Source organism: Malania oleifera, chromosome 2 (assembly GCF_029873635.1).
Source record: "Malania oleifera isolate guangnan ecotype guangnan chromosome 2, ASM2987363v1, whole genome shotgun sequence".
Taxonomy (NCBI): domain Eukaryota; kingdom Viridiplantae; phylum Streptophyta; class Magnoliopsida; order Santalales; family Ximeniaceae; genus Malania; species Malania oleifera.
In genome coordinates this window covers 70,835,194-70,861,858 of record NC_080418.1, presented here as the reverse complement: position 1 = coordinate 70,861,858, position 26,665 = coordinate 70,835,194, and the positions used below count along the sequence as shown (strand labels likewise).

Below are 26,665 nucleotides of genomic sequence, written 5' to 3'. Positions count from 1 at the left end.
TCATAGTATTTAACTCCAGACAAAATTCCCTTACAATCATAAATTCATAGGACAAATAGACCTGGAAATCAAGTAAAACCCTGGAATTAATATCCCGAAGACTCCTTAGAATATCTAAAAATAATACAGTTTCCAAGAAAACAACAAAATTCAAATATTTCCCAGTAATTCTGAATGTTAGGCTTCTCAATGAATTTGTATTTTCAGTCACTATCCTATGGCTAGAAAAAATTCAGCTCCAAATTTTAAATATATAAAGGGCTAAGAACCAGGGAATCAAGCCGTCGTGTAGATTTGCAAGACAGTTTCCACGCCTCAAAATTAAATGGGGCCGTATATTGAAAGAGTCATTGAATGCAAATTGATCAAGATTGAATTCCACATTAGCAAGCTTTCTTATGTCTTTAGACTTGAATACAAGAGACTTTTCCTTGATGGATTGCATACATCTCACAATCTTCTCTCTTTTTGATGCTGATTCCAGCATTGACACATCCCTTATATTCGTGGGCTCTTCTTTTGGCTAAATTGGTAGCCACTCACTTTTGAACACCAGCTCACTCAACATTGCCATGGGCCTTTCCTCTTTTTCTTCAATATTAACAAAAATCTCTTTTCCTTCAATCCCTTCTTGCTCTACTAGGATAACCAAATGAGCTATAAAAATATCTAATTTGTTTAGTTCTGCAATTGATCAAGTAGTTCACTTTTCACCTTTCCATGAGGTTTTAGCATGAAATGGCTCCACTTGATCCTCATTCAACCAGGAAGCATCAATGCTCCAAGAACCTTTGTATCCAACACAGGTCAGGATCGACACACATCCAACAGCCCAACACGCTTCAAAATTAGATTAATGAATTTTATTTTCAACATGGGCCTGACACTTCCCAAAACAAACTCACACATCCCTTTTGTTTTCCTTGTATTTTGTCTATAGATTTCTACTTGTTCTTGGACCTTTCATGCCCCTTATTGCTAGTTTCCCAATTGTTCTTTTTTTATTTGATGATTTTTCATTGTTTATGCTACTTCTATGTTAACGGTATAAATTTGATGGTGTTTTTATGGATGTATCGTGGCAAACTATAAAATGAATGTAGACAACAAATTTGAATGTGTAATTTTAGGGATTTGTAAAGTGTCAAGTTATATATTGGAAGAATGTGCATTAACAATGCCTATAAGTCATAAAAAATTACTTATCTCAATATTTCACATCTAAAAAAGGAAAACCCTAAACCAAATATGCCTAAATATGTATTTTTAAAAATTAATTAGATGTATCCCTGCTGCGTCTTATCTTAGTTTTTGACAATTGTCGTAATGCCAAATCAATACCATGTCACATCCACGTGACATTTTGATGTTGGCGGTTCTTTGTTGGTCACTATGTTCTTGTATTGTTTTTTCCATTGCTTTGGGTCATGTGTCAATAAGGTAGGTCAGGTTAGTGGAGTTGACCTTGGAAAGAAAGATAAATGACAGGCATAAGTAATAAGACCTATGCCTCCCCTTTCTAACTGCTTCCCTTACCCAGGGTCAAGAGGGGAAAAACTGTGATTATAATGAGGAAAGCAACACACCAACAGCGAGAAAGCTCCAGGGTTGTTAAAGAAGATGTCATTGAATGTGAGGGCATTGCTGGTGACAGGAATGATGAGAGAGAATTACGACTTTGAACAATACTGTGACAAGCCTAAAGTACTTCAACTGGGTGTGAAGAGGTAGGGATGGGATTGTGGATATAGGAGCTTGGATTTGGGGCCGTGGAAATGAAGAAGTGATAAGAGTTAGTTGAGGGTTTCCTATGCAGCTGGTTTGCACATGTGGTTTTGATGGGGAGAGAATTAGCAGGTGGGAGGCTGGGAGCTTTGTTGGTACAGAACAAGAAGATGGAGTTTCAATGGGTTTCAACTTAAATCATGATGCACAATTCAAAACTCTGAAGAATCTTTGACGTTGGTTGGAGGTTCTGGTTGTCCACAATTGTGGACATCTTGCTAGAGTGATGATCATTATGATGGATTGCAAAGGTGTACCTGATGATTGAGATGGTGGTGGTAGCAGTGGTGCACTGATGGTAGTACAACACAGCCAACAATTGCGGTGATGAAGGATATGGTGGAGCAATGTGAACAGATGGGCCACAGCAAGCTTACCTGGCTCTAATAGCAACTGATCCAGGAACCTTACATCCTCACAAACAAGGAATGAGCCTCAAAAACTTTAAACTAAATTCATATTACTCAACTCCAATTAATATCACCCTTACAATCACATAATTATAGGATAAAAAGACTAGGAACTCAAGTAAGATCCTAGAACTAATTCCCCAACTAAATAAAAATTCTACAATAAAAGATTCCCTAGCACAACTAAAAAATAATTAAATTGAATAACTTCCAAGAAAACCTCAAATTCTAAGGACTTTCCACAATTCTGAATCTTGGGCTTCCGAGCTGAATTTGTATCCTCAATAACAATAAGTAAATTACATTGTAGGGGAGTAGAAACATTAGCAAAATCACGCAGCTCTAAAATTAAAATGTTTTAGCTGTAATTCTTGAACACAAAGGTTGAGATACAAAGAGAGGATGCACAAAAGAAAATGTTTCAAAGGCAGTAAGTCACTATTTTAGGTTTAGCCTCATAAATATTGAAACAGATCTTGAACATATTGCCTACATTTTTTTATATTTTTTTTTCATTTTTTTTTTTTACATATTTCCTCTCTTTTGTTGGTAATTGCCAATTACTTATAATTTTTCACATAAAAATATTTCTTACCAGTTCTTGTATTTCATACAATATAACAATTCAATCGTTTTGTAACTAATCGCACTAGCTACAGTACTGACATTGACAAACATGAATGGACAATACAGTGCATCACCCATAAAGAAAACCAAGGTACTCCTTCATCCTCTTTCAAAAATCATCAAACTGGCAAGATACTGACAATTTCTTGAAACATTCCAAACTAGAAAAACAAAGTGACTGATGTGATGGACAAGGGGAATTTATCTTATTTTATAATTTATTTTGTGTAGTAGGATTGAGGATATATTAGATATAAAAAATATTTAATATAATGGCCTTCCATAATGTGCACCCAGCCTCCTACAGTTGTAAACCAAGAAAAATGAAAAGGGCAAGAAGCTAAGTAGCAATTTAAGAAAACAAAAAAGGCAAGGAACAAAATAGTAAATTGAGAAAAATAAAAAATCCAAGAAAGCACGGATCAATTTTGAATCCAACAAGTTCATTCAAAGGATACAAAATAAAGGCATATCCCATTTGCAGTCTCCGCAGCAATATGACCTGAGCATGTGATCACAGACAAAGTGATTCCAAGGCCAAGAAAAGTGTAGATGAACCTGCAGTTCATTTATTTAAAAGAAATGTCATAAAGACAGACTCCAGGATGGAATTCTAACTTTTAATCCCCCAAGGATGCATTATGATAAGGTATTTGTAAATTATTGGAATTCATAAAATAGAAGGATAATAAATTATAATTATCTGGTTTGGATGCTTTGTCAGGAATTTAAAAATCTCATTTGTAATTTTTAGAATAATAATAAAGTCATTATTTATAAATATGGTGGTGTAAAAGGACAAGTTCAGTGAATCAAACCCAATTTTCATCGGGTGGTGCAACTCAATGGTATAGGGTGGGTGTAACCATGTAAATTGACCTAGATGACGGAGCAAGGGAAGTAGACACCAAAAGGGTTTTCATAAAACAGACCAATCCTGGTGTTCTTCAGGAAGAGATTTCTGATTAGCATAAATATCCTCCAAAAATCACCTGAATTTTGTAGATTCTCTCTTGAGGCATCCAAACAATATTTTTAATAGAAAATTATTTTTAATAACTTTTACAAATGAAATACCTGCTTGAAACACCCTATCCAAATAGCACTTAAATTTCTTCTCTACTACAACTACATTTTGACAAAGCTAGTTTTAAGGGTCAGGTGATCCAAAGCATCATAGTTTACTTAAAGTTTTAAAGGATATACCAATCCACTTTTCTTCCAAAAAAAAGAAGAGAAATATATTAATCATTTTTCGAAAGTCAGCTTTAACAAGATTGTATCAGAATTCTCAATCCTCCCAAAAACCCCAAAAAAGCAGAATTCCTTTCCCCTTTGAAATGACAGGAAAACAATCTGATAAAACCCCAGGTTAGAGAAACATCCAAATTACCACAGATTTATTTAGCAAAAAATAAACCATGCCTATATTTATGTGCTCCGCTTGGTTGCTGATAGACTGCAGGAAATTAAAAGAATTAAAATTTTGAATCCTCAAACTCAAATTATTTAATAACAAGAAGACAATAAACCTCAACCCAACCAAGTGGCCCAATACAAAATGAATTGTTTTTTTTTTTTTTTTCCTCTCTCTTTAGAAAGCCAAAGCAGCGTAAAACATGATACTCAAAATCGCAATTTATCTCATTTCCCCTAGATATTTCAGCAATCAAACAGGAAAACATTAAACGGAAAAGAAAGTAATCACACACGCACACACAAGTTAAGAAGCAGTTCAATTCATACCATGGAGACGGCGTATCATCGGCTCCAAAGGGAGAAGAGCCCATATGCCTCTCCCAAACCCTAACCATCCACAAAGAGTAGAGAATCATGGCGATCCCCACCATTGCAGTGACGGCGTTCACAAGCTTCAGGAGCGACTGCACGCAGCTCCTAACCATTCGAGCCATCAGGATTACCAGAGCCAATGACGCAATTGATGGAAAAAGCAGAGAATCACCGGAAGAACCCCTGGGACTGGGAGGCCTGTCGCCTATCTCATCCTAAAATGTTTCTTTTATTTTTTTTCTTTGGTTTTTCTTTTGCGTACCAAAACAGGAAATTAGTTAGGGCCGTTTTAGTTACGTTTACTACCGTCAAAAATTTGAAAACAAAAATTAAAAATAAAATTCTTGATTGAATACAATTTTTATTTTTGAAACAACAAACAATTAAATTACATATCCCTAAATAAGTATAAATTTTTGTTCTTTAATAATTGTTATAAAACATGCATATTTACTATAAGTTACAACTTTTAGTATGCCTAGATAAGGGTTCATTATGTGATTAACCTTAAATGTTTTACAACAAAATAAGATAATAAAATGATTAGCAACATCTAGTTCTCGGAGAACTAAACTGTTACATTTCTATATTTCTAAATTTTTTTTCCTCTTTTATTTCATCTACAACACATTATCAAGTCTCTAATGGTATAACAAGTTTCATTAGTATTATTCTATGATAAAAATCTTGTTTCTTTGAACATTTATTATCTATATAATTTTAGTTTTTTATCAAACTATATTTATATGTTAGTTATATCTCTTATCTTGAATATGTGTCCTTAAATATTTTTATGATGGAATATGTGTAAGAATAACATTTTCATTTAATATTTACCTAACTTTGAATTTTTATTTATTTTCAAAGTGACTTTTTGATGTCAAACCTCACAAAACTTGAATTCGTTGTCCTTAATATTTTTTGGAAGAAATTATCTGCCATGGATATTTGATGCTAAGATTCATTTTAATGTTATGAATCTTGAAAGTACAATTGAAAAAGGAAATCAAGCATCTCTCCAGAATCGTGTAAGGCAATGATTTTCCTTGGACAACATTTACACGAAGAATTGAAAATTAAGTACCTTACTATTAAGAATCCATTAGAGCTTTGAAAAAACTTAAAGGAAAGGTACAAACACCAAAAACGATAATTCTTCCAAACCCACAATTCGAAAATATAACATTGTGTAAAAAATGGTGTGATTAAACAACCTAACCAAACAATTATTTAATATTTTAATAAGCTTAATTAAAGTTCACCTCAAGACAAATTATGCCATAAACGCCTTGATGAGTCTAAAACTCCAAATCTCAATAAAATATCACACTAAAACTAGCGCATTTATTCAAAAGACACTCCTTTGCATTTTCAATGAAGGCTCAACTATTTTAAGCATTCCAATCTCTTATAATAAAACTGACAGAAACTTTTTCTAAAGATGTTTATATAAAATGAATATTCCCAATGAGTTGACTAAGCCTAAAACCCTTAAACCTCCAATATTTCCAAAACAATTGAATCACATTTTAGACCTGAACTCTTTATTGTTATGTAAATATCCCGACTATTTATTTAAAGAATTCAAGTTATTATTTTTTGATCGGCCACAAAATAATCTAAAAGTCATGATTTTTCTTTTGCATTTTGTTTAATTTTCTTATCTTGTGTAATTTTTTAAAACATGTGACTGATTATATAAAATAAAACTCTCAAAAGATGTATACCTTAACGTCTCAAGGCTTACGCTTTGCTTCCATAGGGCTAAAACATTGATTTTCTTCAAACGCACGTTAGAAAAATTTTCAAAGAAAGGTATTTAAGACCCTTCCATTCAGTCCCCAGTCCCCTTTCCCACCAAGCATAGTGTAAGTAAAGGAAGCACTCTTCACATCTCCAGTTATCTTGCTCTCACTAGCCATGACCTTAACTTGTAACAGTAAACCATTTTCCAAGACTTGGATATATTGAAAGTTAAAAATTTAAAAATTTTAAAAATGGAAATTCCAATCATAAAGTAAAAGTCCCTATAGAATGTTCTTTAACTTCATGCAGGAAGATTGTTATTTTCTGCTCCAAAATTGACCATTCCGGGATTACTTGTCGAACTCCCAAATCACGCCCCCATCCTCTGCAATACAACCACAGACAATTAGCTGTAATTAAGCTGAAAGTTGAGGTAAAAAATGAGACGAGGAATTGAAGCATAGTACAGTCCCAAAAAAGAAAAGAACAAATTATGCCCAGTAATTGAATCCAGAACCAGAAACTCTCTTCCCTGCATGTGTATTTGGCTAAACTGCATGCTTTTCACCCAAAGGAGAGCAATTTCCATTTTCACTGCAAAGTCATTTCACAAAATGCATGCGGGCTGGTGAGTACACCATATGCTTCAGATTGAGCATTACTTTAACCCATAGTTGCCAGAAAGCACAAACACCCTTGCATAACCCCGTATTGGTACAAACATTCCAAAACGTCCAGCACACCAATAGTTAACAAAACACACTAACACCCTCGCGAACCACGTGGTAGTACAAACCAATGTTTTAAAAGATGAAGGCATAAGGCGAGGCGTTTTAACCCTCAACAGGCGAGGCGTAAGCCTTAAGGCGTTGGGACGTAAGCCTCTTGAGAATTTGTTTTTTAAGATAAAATATTTGTTAAATAAATTATATATATTTAAAATAAAGTAAAAATTAAGAAAATCAAAAATATAATGTAAAAAAGAGAAACTAGATTACTTTGCAAAATACTTGTTAGCCATTCAAAAACTGCAACTTGAATACATGACATAAATCATGACAAGAGATAACCACACACTATTTTCATGATGTAAGATATCAGTCCAGTTATTTTGGAAAGGTTGAGATTCAAGAGTTTTAGAAATAAACTCATATTAGGACATTCCTCTTGTACAAATTAAAATTTTCTAATCAATTCCAACTTGAGAATCACACACCCAAAATGCATAAGTCTCGACTAAAAAGGCGCAAAAGGCATGCTTTTTATAAAAATGCGTAAGCCTCAGCATGTTAGCCTTTTTGGAATTTGGTATTTTTGATTGAGCCTCAAGGCGTTTTAAGCATGACTTGCCTTGAGGCGAACCTCAATTGAGCTTTTAAAACACTAGTACAAACGTTCCAAAATGTGGTACATTTTCTTTCCAGAACATTAACTTTAACAATCCAAAGTTTTACTTCAATATTTTTCACATAACTTTTTTTTTAGGCAAAAGTGGGAAATCTTCGCATTTTAATTCTATTTCTATCATTATTAATCTATTCAACAGAAAAATCTCTCCTAGATTTAGAAACAGCCCAACATTCTCTCCAAAATATATAAGTGCCATTACACTTTTTCACCAATATATTTAATTAAGTATACCTCTAATGTTTCACATTTTAGAACAGTGGTGTTACTGCAATCCTGTTCCACATTCTTCAACCTATTCACATGATGATTGGCTGCCTATGTACAATTCTAAGCAATTATTCACATCATGATGGAGGAGCGCCCATGGATGATTCTACGCAATCATGTTTCTATTGATGATTTAGAATTTGGGTATTTTGTTTAAAAATTAGGAAATATGCGTTTTTGGAGTTGGGAATTTTAGATAATTTGGATTCTTTATTTTCCATTTAAAAAAAAAAAAACATTTAATGTTGGACATATAAGTTCTTTATCTGTGTAACGCATGGTAATATTTAAAATGTAATCAACTGAACTTGAAACTCCCTCCCCTCTCTCTCTCTCTCTTGATGATGGAGGACCCCCTGTGGATAATTCTAAGCAATTATTCACACGATGGAGGAGCGCCTGTGGATGATTCTATGCAGTCACGTCTACTTGAAGAATTGGAAACTGCGGATTTTGTTAAAATTTTAAGGTAGGCATTAGGAATTAGGAGTTAAGTAATTTACAGTTTTCTTGAATATTTTAGAAACTTTGGGGCTATTTTATAATTTTTTTTCACTTTAAATGTTTGATGTATAAGTGCTTTGTTCATGTGTAATGCATGTTTAGAACGCAACGAAGAATTTAAAAACTTCCTCTCTGCCCTGCATCACTACTTATGTCAAATGGGCATTCCTGTGCCACTCAAATCATATCATTCACAAGAAATAAATGATATAATCCTCCTAAAATATACAAGGCCAAAAGCCATGAAATTTCCACCTGTCCTTTTCCTTTCCTTTCCTTTTTATGTTGCAAGATTTGTTTGAGAAATTTCCAGAACAAAAGCATACTGAACCACCCAAGAATTGTGTTTTAACTTTTGGAGTGAAGGAGGTTACAATTGCCAATTAAAGAAGCAATTAGCAATGAAAAAATTCTAGGAACAGTTGGCATACCTTTAACTTTCTTATTTATCCAAACCTCAATTAGCATCCCAGCACCAACACCAGCAGCAATTATTGATCCGTAGAGTGCAATGGCAGAGGGTAAGGATCTTCGAGGAAGGAAGTAGCATTCTGGAACTTGTCGTATCTTCTTGGGTAGCCGTTTCTTTATAACGGGTCTTACACTTGGTTCATTACGCATAGATTCACCAATGTTTTTCCAGTCCAAATCCTTCAATGGGTCTTTAGATTCTCCAGAACTCATCGTCAAAAAATAATTTGATTCAAAACAAGGATCTGCAAGACCAAAGCTATGATTTTGGTCATAATTGCAACAAATTCTACTTCAAAAGAAAGCTGCTAAAACCAAAGGCACAATTGCGGATGTGATGGAAGAAACTCACATCACAAACATGCATGGGTGTGCATGACGGACCTCCCTGAGGTTTCAAAAATTTCATTGTCCTCCTCTGAGGTTTCAAAAATGTCAGACCTTCCCTTAAAAGATTTGTCTTTTTACAAAATATAAGGGGAGGCTTGTGTCTTATTAACAAATCTCAGGAGAGGTCCCTAGAGTTCTTGAAACCTCAGGGACAGCCAGTGCCTTTTGCCCAAAAAAAGACTAAAAACTATTAAAAGATGAAATTTTAAATAAATTTGTGGACAAAAGTCTCCTTATAAAATTAGAAGTAAAATTCCATAAAACCAACATTCCTGAAAAAGGGAATTTATATACTATATATGAAAGTACGGATGGTGTAAATCATCTTATTACAAATATATTCTTCTCTTGAGAAAGACTAAATATTCTTTAAAGAAGTAAACTTCTATAGTATATATATGTAGAAAGTAAATTTAGTCAAAATTAGATAAAATTACATCTAGAACGTTTAAAAGTTCACTTTTGAAGTTAAAGAAAAAACTTTCATTTGGTTAAAAAATAAAATAAAATAGCGTTATATATAGATACCTACATCTATATCTATACTATAACAAATTAATATGAGTATGAATAAAGTAAACCATTTTTGCAGCAAATAATATTCCTATAGTTTAAAAGTAATACAAAACATTCCTAAAAAAGAAAATAAATTCAATCAAAATCAGATAAAATTACATTTATAAAATCTATTTTAGATATGTTAAAGTTTGAACCTAAAAAAGAAATTCTATTTAGCCAAAAAATAATGGCAGTGTATATATATCATGTATAAATCACAAATAGCGTAAAATAATTTGTAGAAAAAACTTTTATTGCCTTCTAGAAGTAAGACAGTATTTTTAAAAAGTAATTAAATTCAATAACATTAGACGAATCTACATTAAAAATTTGTATTTTAAAGAGGTCATGATTTAGACCTAAAAAAATCCATTTCATTCAAATAAATTAATGCAATGGTATTATAAATGTTAAATAAAATGTACATCCCAAAATAAAATAGGTAAATTCCTCTACTATCTTTTAAAATTATTGTGAAGTGCCTAACATCATTTAGACAAATAATAATATAATTTCTAAAAGACAAATTTTAGAAATGAAACTATAAACCCAGAAGTACCCTTCAATCTAAATTATTTAAAATTTTAAAAACTCACTAATTGATTTTTAAGTAAACAAACATAACAATTACGAGTTTAAATAGTAAATCACAATTTAGAAATTGTACTAAAGTTATTAATATTTTCATGGGAAGAAGCCATACATTGAGATCTTTATAAAATAAACAATAATGAAAAATCTACTTTTTATTTTTTTTATCAATAATGTTATGTAACTATTAAAGTTCAATATTTTTCATAATTTTAGTTATAATATTTGCGTCATACCATATATATTTTTTAATATTTTTCATGTCCCTATATTTACATGGCGTCATAATAGTATCTCATGTTGAAGTTTGTGTTTTATAATTTTAACAAAGTGTTAACTTTTATAAATAACTTTTGATGCTCACACTTTAATATTCGTAAACTAAATTATGGAAATATATTATCAATAAATTTTAAAAATATATCTAAAATTTACTAAAAATTATCTTTTCAAAATTTACACTATTATTCACACACAATCACCTGTAATGCACACCATACATCTAGTGTATAAGACTTATGCCAAAGCATGGGCATCATCCTCAATGAAGCTCTAAAATGAAATAACAGTGTGTGCAGTGGTGGCGAGTATCGTATTACCAAGTAACAAGTTTCTATTGCTTGTGCAATCCACAACATAAAACTAGAAATGAGATGCGGGCTCACCATCCTAATAGTAATAATGAAATGGGTAAATTTGGTTGAATGAGTGCTCCATCACTCATTTTTATTCTTACAGATTAAACCGAAAACAACAGTAGTTTGAGGAAGTATTTTCTTTTGGTATTAAAAAGGAAGTGCAAGATCAGAGCCCCTTTGATCATAATAAAAGGTATAAATTTGGATTCTGGATCACTATCCTTATAATCATAATGAAATGGACATGTTTATTTATATTTTTTATAATAAGGGTATATTTTTTCCCCTTTTTGAATAAGGCAAGAACAGGAATATATAATAGCAAAGGAGAACAATACAAAGGTACGGCTAAAAAACACAGTGAGTAGCAAAACAATGAGAAAACATAAGAAAATAGCAACCAAAGGCCAAAACATCTATTTTTCATGTCAAAGAGAATGCATGACACGGTAGAATCAACACAACATTTGGAAAAGAGTACTCAAAAACAATAGCATTCCCTTGCTTCCAGATGTGGTAGACAGAAGCTGCCCAAGCCAGCTTAATAGTGACTGCATTACCAGAATTACCAATAGAAGAAATTTAAGCTGGATCCTATTCCCAATTAGAAAATCTCCTTCTAATGTTTACAATGCCAAGAACGATACAGGAGACCCTTTTGGTGAAATCACACTTGGAAGTAAAGAAAATTCCAGCTTTTGGTATGGAATTGCAGAATATGCAGCAAGGATTGATAGTGATTGTTGGAATTGGTGTATTCCCAAGAGGGTGGGTGAATTGGGTATTAAAAATTACTTCCTAAGTCAATTCAAATTCCAGCCGCAGTATAACACAACTTAGAGTCTATCTAAGCAAATACCAATTTGCGCAGATAAATATAATATGAAGAACTTAGTTCATGCGCATCATTCACAATCAATTGAATATAACACACATGTGCAGGAATATAAAGTGCAAGAAATTTTAAAGCAAACACGATACGTTATCGGGGTTTGGCCAATATTGCCTACGTCCCCGCCTCAAGCTCACAAGCAAGAGGATTTCACTAGTTGCCCACTTCACGGGGGAAATGACACCATTTACAACACCTTATAGGTTGGTGTACCTAATTCTCATAACCAGGTTTGAACCAATCCAGGACTATTCACAGGGCTAGTATCCCTCTTCCGACCATACGTCGGGAATACAACAGATATTCAATTTTTCGTACAAACAAATAAGCTTCTAATACAAGCAAATATGTACCAATACACACGATGTAATCAATGCACTCACAAATGATAGGATGTGAAGCTCAAGCGAGATTTTGTTAACTAATGTGTTAACTCTCAACAGTAATCTATTGTGTTTTACATTTGAAAAATATTATTGTGATATTTGTTTTGGATTGTAGAGACTTTTTGACTATTCACATTACAAGCATATTATCTTGAAATCAAAAGTCTCACTCTCACATACACACATTGACATACATACTGTTGAGAGTTAACACATTAGTTAACAAAATCTCACTTGAGCTTCACATCCTATCATTTGTGAGTGCATTGATTACATTGTGCGTATTGGTACATATCTGCTTATATTTGAAGCATATTAGTTTGTAAGAAAAATTGAATATTTGTTGTATTCCCAATGTATGGTCAGAAGAGGGAGACTAGCCCTGTGAATAGTCCCGGATTGGTTCAGATCCGGTTATGAAAACTAGGTGCACCAGCCTGTAAGGTGTTGTAAATGGCGTCGCTCCACCCGTGAAGTGAGAAACTAGTGGAATCCTCTTATTTGTGAGCTTGAGGCGGGGACGTAGGCAGTATTGGCTTAACCCTGATAACATATCGTGTCTGCTTTTAAATTTATTGCACTTTATTTTCCTGCACATGTGTGTTATATTCAATTGATTGTGAATGCTGCGCATGAACTAATTTCTTCATATTATATTTATCTGAGCAAATTAGTATTTGCTTAGACAGACTCTAAGTTGTGTTATGCTGCTGCTAGAATTTGAATTGACCTAGGAAGTAATTTTTAATACCCAATTCACCCCCCCCCCCTCTCTTAGAAATACACCAATTCCAACAATGATGTTTCATTTTGAGATTCTATCAAGAGTGCCAAATCTATTATGAATGCCTAGGGTGCAAAATAAAAAAAAAAATCATGCCTGGATATATTGTGCTTGAACCAGATTAAAGAAACCCAGCTGACTTGATCTACTTTGTCTCTGATGTGACACAAAGCTGAAAATAAACTGAATTTCCATGATGACGTAAGACGCCAACATACAGAACCTTTCAGGTCTGAATTGGGAAGGAAATCTGTTTTCATCATTATCTCATTAACTCTGACAGATTGTTTTCTGGGTCATTTCCAATTATTACCTGCAATTAGCTCAGAAACTTTGGCACTGGAACATAGACTAAACTCAAAAGAGATAGTGTGGCCCATCTTAGTCAAAACAACTCAATTGGGATTATCATAAAACAATAATTTATCTTTGTCATTCTCAATATAATGCTCAAAGCAGCCATAAGCTACATCTCTTGCTTGAAGTCCAAGTCCACGAACAGCTAGCAGGTGGCTTTATAGCCCATATATATATATATATATATATATATATATATATGTATCCTTCAACTTACACGAGTGAATGCACCTAACCCAAAGAAGAGGAAGGCCGCAGCAGATTTGCCAAATTAGCTTTACAGCAGTGCTCTTATTCCAATCAGATGGCATTTTGATTCCCAAACCACCTTCACTCAAAGGCTTACAAATGTTACCCCAGTTTATTTTTCCACCTTTAGGAATCCAATCTTTACCTTTCCATATAAAAGCTTTCAAACTGTTTTCAATTCCTGTAGTTACTGCCCTGGGAGGAAACAGTAATGATCCCCAGTAATTTTGAATGCTCACAAGGACAGATCAAATAAAGTCTATTAGTGTAGGTCCGATGCTTGTAAGTCCAGTTATGAACCTTAGCAGTTATCTTCTCAATTAGCAAGGCACAATCAGCCTTTGGAGGATTCGTTGCAACTAGTGGAAGACCATGATATTTAATAGGTAAGGAACAAACAGGGATTTCCAGAATTTGGATAATGCTGACTTTGTCAGTTTCAGAAATTCCAGAAACAAAAAGCTCTGACTTTGTAGGATTACAATGAAGACCATAAAGTAAGAAGAAGAGGTTCAAAAGTCGGGGCAGTTATCCCATGGATAGGAACAATTTCTTCATTATTATTTATTCCCACAAGACTTTGCATTATCCTAAAGAATTGAACATGAGAATTTTCAGAACTGTCTTCCAATTTTTTTTCTTTTTTCAAGCACATATCATCAACCATTGCATCAGCTTTTCCCTCAAGCAATGAAAAAGAATTCTTTTACTGAATATCATTTACATGCTTCTCCTCTTTCCTTAAGCATTTCTTCTTGGTCTTATAATTCCTGTCATTATGCTCCCAACTAGAACAATTTGCACACCTGTGTGGCCTCCAGGAGTACTCAATATCCATAACAACAAATTTCAAGAGTCATTACCTCTACACAGTCGGGCAATCATCATTCACATTGATTTCAATACAAATCTTGCAGTTATTAAGTTCCTCATCATCTTAGTGTAAGAATCCATTTGTAGTGGATTGGCTACTGATTTTGCAAAGTGACTAAGGCCCAGAGGAGTCCAGAAAACTGAAGGTATATTGTGGAACTTAACCCATATAGGAACTTTATCTAACCTTAAAGGTTGTCCCTCAGTGGAAGAGTCCCAACTTCAGAGGCAGCGAGGGGAATTCCTTATTAACCATGGTCCATTCCCAAGATCCATCTCTCATCTCCAAGACTTTTTAATTTGAATACAAAGCAACCATTTGCAACAAGAAAATATCTATAGACGCAGTGATGTAGGACAAGAAGCAAGACATTGGGAAGATCCTTGTTGGATAATAATTAAAAAGTCTTTGGTAAGGGATTGTTGGGTTTAGTTAGTAGTTAATTGTGTGTTTAGATTAGTTAGTATAGGATTATGCATTTGGGGCTTGTTTGTAATATTTTTTAATTTTTTTTATTTTAGGGATATGTTCGTAATGTAATGTAGTTTTAGGCAGGGCTGCAAACAAGCTGAGCCAAGTCGAGCTTCACCAAGCTCAGGCTCGGCTCGAAAGGGTGGGAACTCGGCTCAGGCTTGGGCTCAGCTCGATTCAAGCTCAGAAAGTTACGCTCGAGCTCGGCTCGAGAATAAAAATACTGGCTTGGGCTCAACTCATTTACAAGCTTGGTGTTAGGCTCAAGCCAACAACACCTCCATAAGGCAAGAACGACAGCAACCACGCAATAATCAAATGTGTATTCACAAAGAAAAATGTGCAAAATGAAACCAGTCAAGCTTTCCAGCGAAATAATTACTTACAAGGTGGTTAGAGATGACAATCTTTCCAAGCCAGAGCTGATCTTAGTTTATCAAGCTCATCTTCTACTTCCTTGTATAAAGACTGAAAGGCATCTGATATTATGCCTGAAAACAATCATAGATTCCATGAACCCAGAAAACCAAATCGCATGAAGAAAACAACAAGCCATTCTCAAATCGAAGACGAGAGAGAGTCCGATCTCCTTCATGGTGGCTGATCTCCTAGGTGTGTGCAAGAACGAAAACAAGCTTAGAGAACGATGGATGGTCAGATTGAGAGAGAGAGAGAGAGAGAGAGAGTGAGTGATCTCCTTCGTGGTGGCCGATCTATCATGAGAAGACTGATGGATGGTCAGATTGAGATGCGAGCGAGAGAGAGAGAGAGAGAGAGAGACTAGATAAGCAACTAAAAGGAGTAGCAGTGTAAATGCCAGAACCACAATTTATATTGAAACTCAATGCCGACTTGACCATAAGGCCATTGAGCACTTTGCAAATTTTGGGGCCCCAAATTTTTTTTTAATATTAACATTATTTATGATGTCATCTCTTCGCATATATTGATTTTCTCACCATCTCAAAAGTTTGGGCCCCTAATTTTTTTTTTAATATTAACATTATTTATGATATCATCTCTTCCCATATATTGATTTTCCCACTATCTCAAACGTTGGGGCTCCCAATTTTTTTTTTTTAATGTTAACATTATTTATGATGTCATTTCTTCCCATATATTGACTTTCTCATTATCTCAAAAGTAAATGAAATTGTATTTTGAAAAGTAAAGTAAATGTAATTTAATTCTTTCTTTTTCAAGTCTCAATGTAATCTTGAATATAAAATTTCAATTAGTGATTTTGCATCTCAAAAAGGTAGAAAAATTAATTTGAAATAAAAATAAAAATTAAACAAAATATTAAGGTCCCCTAATTAAATCATTCGCCTAGGGTCTCATATTGTAAAGAGCTGGACCTGTTGAAACTTGTACTAGTGTCTCACTGCCCTTTTAGAAAAAAATTTGATTGATATCCACAATCTGTCCCTGTGTAAATAAATCCCAAGCTGGTTCAAAATGCAGTATTAGAACCAATACACAAAAGCCTAAGGAATCCCAGAATGACTCCAACAAACAAAAGATGATCATCCTTCACAAGCTGAGTTTCTTCTACTTTTATTCAATAATTCAAAATTTCTAACAGATTGCTTGACTAGTAGTGAAACAGTACAGACGCTATGATGTTTATATGATATGCTGAACACTATAACCACAGGAAAATCAACAGCGTATGATCCCCAAATTGCCTAATAAGAGGAGATCTTTAGCAGGGGGAAATGAAAGTGAAGAAGAAGAACTTACTTTGTTTCTGAAAGGAACTAGATCGCCGAGGGAAGTGACGGTTTTTTGGCTTAATTAGAGATAAGCGGGATATCCACGGTCGCGCTCGATGATCTCGTAGACATGGAGCTCTTGAACCTTAGCTGCAGAAAATTGCAAGACGAGAACGATCAAAAGGGCTCGATTTGTAGTAAGCTACTAATCGAACCGACGACATTTAGCAACAAGCAAGTACAGCCATTTGATCTCTAATACCGTAAAGATTCCCTCTTTAAATACTATTTATTATTTAAAAATGATCTTTTAATTACCCGTAATTATTTTAAAATACTCTTATAATTATCTCAAATTTATCTTTATAACTACTTATAATTATCTCAAAATACTCTTATAACTATCTACAAATATTTTTAAATGCCCTTATATTATTTAACTTTTTATTATTTTTCTTAAAAAAAATTTTAAAAAAAAATTTAAAAAAAGAAACTAGTAGTAGTAATGGTGTTGCTAAACTTGCCCCATAAATGAAAGAATTTTTTTTTTCTTGGTCATTCTTTGACGAGAATAGGCTATGACAATCATCTAGATTGGTGAGATAAAGAATATTTTTTAGTGACCAAAGATCAAAGTTCCCGCTACCTTTTGTCATTAAAGATTCATACTATTAATTTTAATATTTTATCCCATGTTTAGAGGTTTTAAATTTAAATTTATATTGAATTTAAATAAGATTAAAATTATATTGAAATATATCCAAATGCACCCAAATTCAAATACAATATATTAAATTTATTCGCCCAAATACAGCATTATGAGATTTTTATTTCCAATCTTTTTTTTGTCAGTGTAGGTATCTCTCACTCTCTTCACTCTATTTTTATTATTAAAAATGTATGAGTGAAAATGATGATTTTATATTTATCTGTATTTTATGTTTTTTGCCGCCGAAATTCATTGAATTCATCCACTCTATTTTGAGAATTGACAATGTATGAGTAAAGATGGTGATTCTATATTTCTCTATATTTTATGTTTGTAGTTGCCAAAATTCATTAAGTTCATCAAAGATTCGAACCAATAGAAATTTAGAATATCTCAAAAATTGTTTTCTCAATAACAAAGTACAAAGAGATATTCAAGTCTGAACTTGTGAAAAATATTTTTGCACACAAAAATACAAGTCCAATGAGTCTTGCAATAATAATGCAAAGACTCACTTAGCTTTAAGATTTTTTCCAACCAAAGATTTACTATATAAAATCGGGGGGAAAATCAAACTAAACCCTCAATCCGATAATCAAGTAAGCAATACACAAATGAGGGTTTTTAGTAATATAGAACAATGAATAAAACACCCACAATGCTATATTTCTCAAAGGAATGGGAGTATATGAGTGTATGGACTTTGTATGAGAGAATAGGATTTGGAAATTTTCTGTGAGTTTTTTGCTGATCAACTTGCTAAGAATCTCCTAATCCAAGCAAATGAACTCCTATATATAGAGAAGGTTAAAATTATAACTGTTGGGGATACACAGGGTATTATTAAATTTATTTTAAAATTATTTAGGAAAATTAATCCTGTTTAACTTAAAATAACCATGGTAAAAAAATGAACAACCCCAAAGTTTCGGGTGCCTAACCTGAGGTTCGGTCACCCAAACAGACACATGAAAAAAAGTGTGTTCTTCAAGTTCAGGTGCCCTAATAAAAAGATGGTTTGCTGAATCGAGACGATTCTCCAAAAGACCGCGGTTTGGTCGCCTGGTATCAAGTTCGGTTTACCAAACTCATGTATTTGGTAGCCCGAGGCAATTTTGATGTGAACGTTCGGGCTGCCGAGTTGGTGGAAAAGTCGGATTATGAGTTCGGTTAACCGGGGATGCTACAGTCCTTTTGGTTCAGTCGCCCGAAACCAAGTCAACACTCTAACTAGTCAATGGTTTGGTCGCCCGAAGTATTTTGAACACAACAGTTCGGTCGCCCGAAGCCTCACTGATTTATCCTTCTAAGTCCTATTTTACTTCAATTAATTCTCCTGATAATATATGTGATAATGGGAACAATCTTACGTGTAAGTGCAAGGACCTAAGGTCTTTCTAAGATCTTTTGAACTTATTTCTTCTATATGCATGATATGTAGTAATTATTACAGACCTTTTCCTATATTACTATTACAAACCCGAATAAAGCATAATATAAATTACAACAAAAATGAATCTTCTAGGTCTTTAGTCTTTAAGTCTTCATATGTCATCAAGTGATCTTGCTAATATGAGCCTGCACATAAACTTGATAGACATTAAATACCTGAGTATTTGTCATAATCAAAACCAAGTATGACCTATAAGGTCAACATTCTTCCCCTTTTTGATGATGTCAAATACATCATGCAAAAAGGGTACAGCCTAAAAAGACCCTCCTAACAATATGCACAATGAGAATTTTTAAAGATTTATAAGATCAAATATTTTTCAAAAGTGCCCAATTTTGTGCCTCTTCTCCCCCTTTTGGTAACAGCAAAAGGGGCTATGATAAACAAAAACCACATAGACATAGGCATTGAGTATGAATCATTTGAATACAAGATATATTTGAGAAAGGTTTTTAGAAATTTCAATGTGCTTTGTTATTAAGAAAACAATTTTTGAGATATTCTAAATTTCTATTGATTCGAATTTTTGAAACGCTAAATCATGATTGAGATTTTATCTTTACATAGCTTCAAAGATAAGTTTGATTGATACACTCTTGTGCTTGATTTGAGATAATCATTATTCTAAGTGTTGATTGCACACATACACCATTGAGCTTATTGTTCTTACATTATTGGTGTGTTCTAATTATCACTGGTGCAAATTTACTTGATTAAGAAGCAGTATATTTGTATACATCTTGTATTGAAATATTGTTGTATTCCAGGTGTGACCTGAGGGGGCGGTAATCTAGCCCGGAAGGATTGGTTGTAAAGGTTGAGATCAACCCTATACTAATTGACCTAGTTGTATTTAGGTGCTGCTCCAACCGTTAAGTGAGTCTTAGTGTAATCCTTGTGCTTGTGAACTAAGGCGAGGACGTAAGTAGTTTGCCGAACCTCGATAACATTTCTGGTCTTATCTTTGTTTACTGCCTTTTTGTGCATGCTTAATTAGTTCACTTGTGAAGTTTAATTTCTGCTGAATATATACATTGATTTATTTTATCCCACTAGATTGACCTTAGACTTGTGTAATACTGCTGCTGGTTGATTGGCCTAGGGGATTAATTTTTTAAAATACCAATTCACTGCCCCCCCCCCCCCTCTTGGGATTATAGTAAAGCTAACATATACTTAGTTTCAAAGATTAGTTTGTTGATACACTCTCGTGCTTGATTGGATATAGTCATTACTTTGAGTGTTGATTGCGAACATATGGCACCGATGTAACGACCTCAAAATTTCACACCATTTTTTTAAAAATAAAATAAAATATAAATAGATTGATAATCATTTACTCCGACACCCCTATAATGACAACTGAAAAACACCTATGCACTGGAAAACATAATATTGTACAACCATATACACAATACTAGAATTCAGTATTTCTCCAAAATATATGTACATAAATACATATCTTTCTCATCTTATCTATCAAAACTCTTGGAGTCTACCCAAAAATACTTCTCCCTGAAAACACTTACCCTACAAGCAGGGCAGTGCAACCGACCTCCCCATCTTCGAGCCTAATCTGCTCGTCTAATTGGATCACCTAAAAAATGTTAATTTACTAGGATGAGACAACTCTCAGTAAGAAGAAATATGCTGTTACTAGTGTGTAGCAACTGAGTTTATATAAATAATTTACTAATAAATAACTGAACCTAAGATAACCTATAGAAATATATCTATAATATCTAAGCTTTCTATTTAATCATGCTTCTAGTATTATAATATATCTATTGTTATCTTGTGAATCTGTATATATGTATCTGTGAAAACTACTCTAGAAATATGTATGTCATGATTTAACTCCTCATAATAAGGTTGTGCAGCTCATAGGCGGGACTTAACTCTGGTTGGCCCACCAGGATAAGTCAACTGAAACTCTATTAATCATCAGGCTGGCCTCCTCAACCTAGAATACTGGGGAGCCTGCAATCCCTCCAGGCACGGTAACTGATCTCTCCCTCGTCAAACTGGCCACCTCAATTCAGAATACTGGGGAGCCTGCAATCCCTCCAAAGGCACGGTTGATGGAAATCCACATACTATCTAAGATATGTGTTGCACTCTAATATGAAATAGCAACGGTACCGTGCTCTGCTGACTGAATCTAACTGAAATAATTCATCTAGGTTTGATACTGTATAATACTAGTGTATATAATTATCTTGTTGTTTCATCATGATTCCAAAATAACCATAACACTATAAAACTGATCTAAAAATACTATAGTATCTGACTGAAATAACTATAATATCTGACTGAATAAACTGAAATATCTTATCTATAATATCTGAACTGAATAAACTCTATTATCTGAGTGTTATTGTCATGAAATTTTGGAAATCATCGTATTCTGTAAATACTGTAAAATATATCTTTGTAAAGTATATGTCTATAAAATATCTATCTATAAAATATCTGTCTGTATATACACTGTAATTCATAATTCTATAAAATCTAGTAAAGCATATTTCTATGCAAAAATATTGTAAATCATGATATTTTGAAAAAATGTATAACTTCTGAACTATCCTGATATTAACTAATGCCACACAATGAAAAAAAATAAAAACCCAAGTACTGAAATATGTATTTTCTGATAATGAAGATATTTTATACTCTGTAGAATTTACCCCGAAACACATATATATTACTAATAAAATTTCTAAAATTCCTAGCATGACATATTTCCCTTACATGACAAACTAGGCTCGTTTACTAATTTCTAACTTACGCCTATGGCATTTATAATTTCACCATCCTGAAATTATACACTTACATATTTTCCTGTTAATAAACTAAACTTTTAGAATAATTTCCAAACTCAAATTTCCTGAATTTATAAACTATTATCATTTACCTGGATTCCTAAGAATACCCACTAGGTTCTCTAACCTGCCTGCAGTATAAGCCCCGAAATCCTGAATTCACAACACTCAAATTTAACCATTCCAAACACCAGTATAACAAAATCTAAAACCAAATTTGGGTTTAGAAAAACCTACAAGCAAAATAACCCTTAAATAACCTACTTACCCTCGTTTTGGGATGGTTGCCAAACTTTTCAAATCGAAATTTTGCTTCAGCTAAGCTGTAAAGAATTTCCCCAAGATCATCATGGTAGATTCTAATTGTTGAGCCGAAGAGAAATGGAACCGAAATCTTAAAGAGAAGTGATAGAAACCGAAAATCTAGTGTGTGTGTGTGTGTGTGTGTGTGTGTGTGTGTGTGTGAGAGAGAGAGAGAGAGAGAGAGAGAGAGAGTCTGTCACGCCCCAAACCCAGAAATGGGCCCCAGGGTGTGATTTAGTAACTTAACTTGTCTCTGTATCATACAACCATCCATGATATTACACAATATAAGAGTCCGACTCCGTAGGGTTCACGTATACCCTATCCACAATCACATGCACAATATACGCAGCTGAATAATTCAACCTATTACATCATATTACCATACCAGAGTCTATACAAAACAGGATCTAATTCCCAAAATACATAACATACCCCGGGTGTCTATATAACCCAAAATGACAACTCGGCCAAAGATCAGTACTTACACAAGTACTTCTACAAACCTAACCAACAACCACGCTCCTAAAACGCTATGACGCTAGTGTCGACTACTCGAGGGACCTGAAAAACATTTGTATGATAGGGATGAGACACCTCTCAGTAAGGGAGAAATAGGTTATATCAGTGTGTAGATACATGAGTGTTATTTCAATAGTAAAACATAAACATTTCACAATTCCAGTATTTTCACAATACAGTTCCAATATACATCTCACAAAACACCTTGGTCTAGTGTCGTCACACTTTTCGTCCTAAGTTGGCCGCATGACCCAGCGCCCCCGGTAACCTAGTGTAGTCTAAGCCCCACAGTGTTCAACCCGTGCAAACATGGTATTTCACACCCTCGACCTCAAGCCAAATATCTGAGCCTACGGTAGTTAACTGACTCGACCGCCTACGTATTATTCCAGCACGCCTCATATCCCAGCCTTCGGTAGTTAACTGGCACGCTTCGATTGTCCTAGGCCTTCAATTTTATCCTGACTCAGCATTTTCATAAAACCTGGAACATTTTGGAACTCACGTTCCTATATCTCATTTCAATCACTTATAACCTACGGTAGTTAACCGGCACGCTTTTCACAAAAACATATCATTCAACATATCAGCTCATTCCACACTTATTTGAGTAAACAAACAATCTCATATCAAATATTCCAAAAATAGAATTTAAATAATCAAAGGTATGGTCATATCTGTATTACAGTTTAGCTAAATATATAGTTTTCCAATAGAAACAGAGATGATACCCAAAACTCCCAATTTTTCCAAAAACTGTAACTCGAAAATCCCGTCATTTCACTCAATATATTTTCCAAAATAAGTAACCAAAACATCCATAGAATCGTAAATCATATTTTTAACGCTTCAGATTACAAAATAACTGATATAAACAGAAACCCCTTACCTTATCCCAAAAACCGAAACACGAAACTAATCGGTCCAAAACAACGACACCGGATACCCAAGACCTAAAAATCGAAGAACAATACTTTAATATAATCCCAACCACTACAGATCTACTGAACCGAAACCAAAATCAGATCCTTACCTCAATTTTGGAACAAAACCTGAAAATCCTCGAAACGAAATTTCAATCTGCTATAAGCGTAAAGATTCTCCTCCTGATCCACGTGGTAATGTCAGATCATTGATTTGAGTAATAAACAACCAGCAATCCTAGAGAGAGAGAGAGAGAGAGAGAGAGAGAGAGAGAGAGAATCTTTCGTTTCTTAGCACTTAAGCAATGTGTAGGATATTTATAACTTAGTTGACCAGGCCAGACTCATCGACGAAGTGGAACGCTCATCGACGAGCAGAAGAAAAGCGTTCGTCGACGACGGAGTGGCCTCATTGACGAGCCTGAAATTTCATAATTCCTAAAATTTCTCGGTATTCACTCATTGACAAACCTCTAAATTTCATCGCCGAGCTGTAAAAGCGACTTCGTCGCCGAGAGAAGAAGCCTCGTCGACAAGCCCTGTTGTTTTCACCTTTTAAAATTCCTTCTCCTTTTCTTATTTATTTAATCTAAAATTCTCGGGTCGAGTTCTTGCAACCTCCCCTCCTTACAAAAAATTTCATCCTTGAAATTTGCAATTTCTCACTCATTAACTCACCAATACCTAAACACATATCCAACTCTAGGAAAAGTCAACTGCCACCCACATAGCAGCCCTATCCCAAATTTATTACATACCCTCACTTATGGCAGAGGAATACTATGGTTACATACACAGTGTCTTGGGAGTTCAAATTATCACAAAAGCCCTCCCAGAGACTACCACACATTATCACTCTAAACAACAGAAACATTACATACCTACCTAACCAACTCTGCAATTTTATTGCTCAGAACAAATGTGGATATTTTTGGCATATTTCCTTTTCCAATTCCAAAGAAGCCTCCTCGACCACATAATTCCACCACAGCACTTTCACTAACGGTATTTCCTTGGTACGCAACTTCTGAATTTTCCGGTCTAGAATCTGAACGGGTATCTCCTCATACGCCAACGAATCCCCAATCTCTAAAGATTTATAACTAATCACGTGTGATGGATCCGAATGTACCTCCTTAACATGGATACGTGGAAAACATCGTGGATCTAAGAGAGTGCTGGGGGTAGTGCAGTCCTGTAGGCTACCAGACTCACTCGTTCAAGTACCTCAAATGGTCTGACATATCTCGGGCTTAGCTTGTCCCTCTTCTCGAATCTCATCACTCCTTTCATTGGAGCGATTCTCAAAAATATCTTACCCCCCACCTCGAATTCCAACTCACGACAGCGAACATCCATGTAACTCTTCTACCAACTCTGAGATGATTTAATTTTATCCCTAATCAATTTGACCTTCTCAGAAGCCTACTGTACGAGTTCGGGACCCAATATCTTTCGTTCACCGACCTCATCCCAGTATAGAGGAGACCGACACCTCTAACCATACAATGCCTCGAACAGCACCATCCCGATACTAGCTTAAAGGCTATTGTTATAGGTGAACTCCACTAAGTGTAGAAACTGAATCCAATTACCACCGAAATCTAACACGCAAGCCCATAACATATCTTCCAAGATTTGTATCTTCCTCTTTGACTGTCCATCAGTCTGGGGTGGGAACGTTGTACTGAAAGTAAGCTTCGTCCCCAGTGGCTCTAGTAAGCTCTTCCAAAATAGAGAAGTGAATCTCAAGTCTCGATTTGAAGCAATGGACATCGATACCCCATGCATTCTGACTATCTCCTGCATGTATAGATCTGCTAGCCTACTCAAGGAGTAGCTAACCTTTATTGATACAAAGTTAGCTAATTTAGTCAACCTGTCCACGATCACCCAGATTGCATTTTTCCCGTGAACTGCTAGTGGTAACCCGATGACAAAGTCCATGGAGATATGCTCCCATTTCCACTTTGGGATACTCAATGGCTGCAATGACTCTACCGGCCTCTAATGCTCAACTTTTACCTTCTAACACGTCAGACATTGCTCTACAAATCGAGTAATCTCTCTTTTCATGCCACTTCACCAGAAAGATTCACGCAAATCACAATACATCTTCGTGCTACCCGACTGTACCGTATATAAAGAACGATGCGTCTCCTACAGAACCGTCCTCCTTATCCCCTCATCATTTGGAATACACAGTCTGTTGACCTCATAGGTCACACCCGATTTTGATAATGACAAATACTCAAGTATTTGATGGCTATCTAGTTTATGTGTAGGTATATAATTAGCAAATCAAATTGATGGCACATGAAGCAGAGCTTGAAGACCTTGAAGAATATATTATGTTGTATTTCAATTCATTTCTTAATTGGGTCTATAATAGTAAATAGGAAATGATTTGTAATAATTAATGCATTACATGCATGATTAGATAGATAAGTTCAAAAAGACCTAGACTAACCTTAGGTCACCCATGCATGCATAAAAGAGTGCCCTATTAAAATTAAGTTTATCACCATATGAATATGGACAACATTTTAAATAAAAAAGACCGAAAATGCCCAAATTGGCATGTTCGGTCAACCGAACTCAATTATACTGAGATCTTCGGTCGATCGAACTCCCATCGGGTCAACAAGTTGATCGGTTGGTCAACCAACTAGAAACATATAGCAACGACCTGGTTGATCGAACTCCCACTGGGTCAACAAGTTGACCGCTCGTTCGACCAACTAGAAACATATAGGCAACACCTTGGTCGACCCAACCCCCACGTGGGAATTTCCAACTGCCTGATTGGCCCAACCTCTTAGTTCAAAATGATCCGGTTGACCGAACCGTGTGGATTGGGAAAATTGCCTTTGAAACCTTCAAGTACGGTCGACCATCTTTTTAGTTCAAAATACTCCCGGTCGACTGAACCAAGACACTCGATCAACCGAATCTTAAGTACGGTCGACCGGTGCTCTCGGGGTGGCAAATTTTACTGAGGTTAAAAATGTTGTTAT

General features: G+C 34.6%; 2 protein-coding genes across 8 annotated transcripts in view; both read right to left on the bottom strand.

Annotated features, from left to right (window-relative positions):
- The window catches only part of LOC131148685 (tetraspanin-19), a 38,197-nt gene extending 33,316 nt beyond the window's left edge, over positions 1 to 4,881 (bottom strand). The window contains exons 1-2 of the mRNA XM_058098569.1: positions 4,569 to 4,881; positions 3,281 to 3,380 (exon numbers count right to left, since the gene is read on the bottom strand). Of these exons, the coding sequence (XP_057954552.1) occupies positions 3,281 to 3,380; positions 4,569 to 4,735 (267 nt within the window). The 5' untranslated portion in view covers positions 4,736 to 4,881. The remainder of the gene's footprint in view (positions 1 to 3,280; positions 3,381 to 4,568) is intronic.
- A 1,679-nt stretch (positions 4,882 to 6,560) lies between these two features.
- On the bottom strand, positions 6,561 to 17,179 carry LOC131148684 (uncharacterized). Of its 7 annotated transcripts, XM_058098567.1 has the most exons (4): positions 16,945 to 17,149; positions 15,588 to 15,692; positions 8,972 to 9,256; positions 6,561 to 6,744 (listed from the first exon to the last, which is right to left on the bottom strand). In XM_058098567.1, exons 3-4 carry the CDS (start codon positions 9,222 to 9,224, stop codon positions 6,710 to 6,712), a joined length of 288 nt encoding a protein of 95 aa, XP_057954550.1. In that variant the 5' UTR covers positions 9,225 to 9,256; positions 15,588 to 15,692; positions 16,945 to 17,149; the 3' UTR covers positions 6,561 to 6,709. The 7 variants fall into 7 exon arrangements, with proteins under 7 accessions (XP_057954550.1, XP_057954548.1, XP_057954547.1 ...); XM_058098565.1 differs by lacking the exon at positions 15,588 to 15,692 and having other exon boundaries at positions 16,945 to 17,179; XM_058098564.1 differs by lacking the exon at positions 15,588 to 15,692 and having other exon boundaries at positions 6,561 to 6,953; positions 8,972 to 9,270.
- Between the last annotated feature and the right edge of the window lie 9,486 nt (positions 17,180 to 26,665).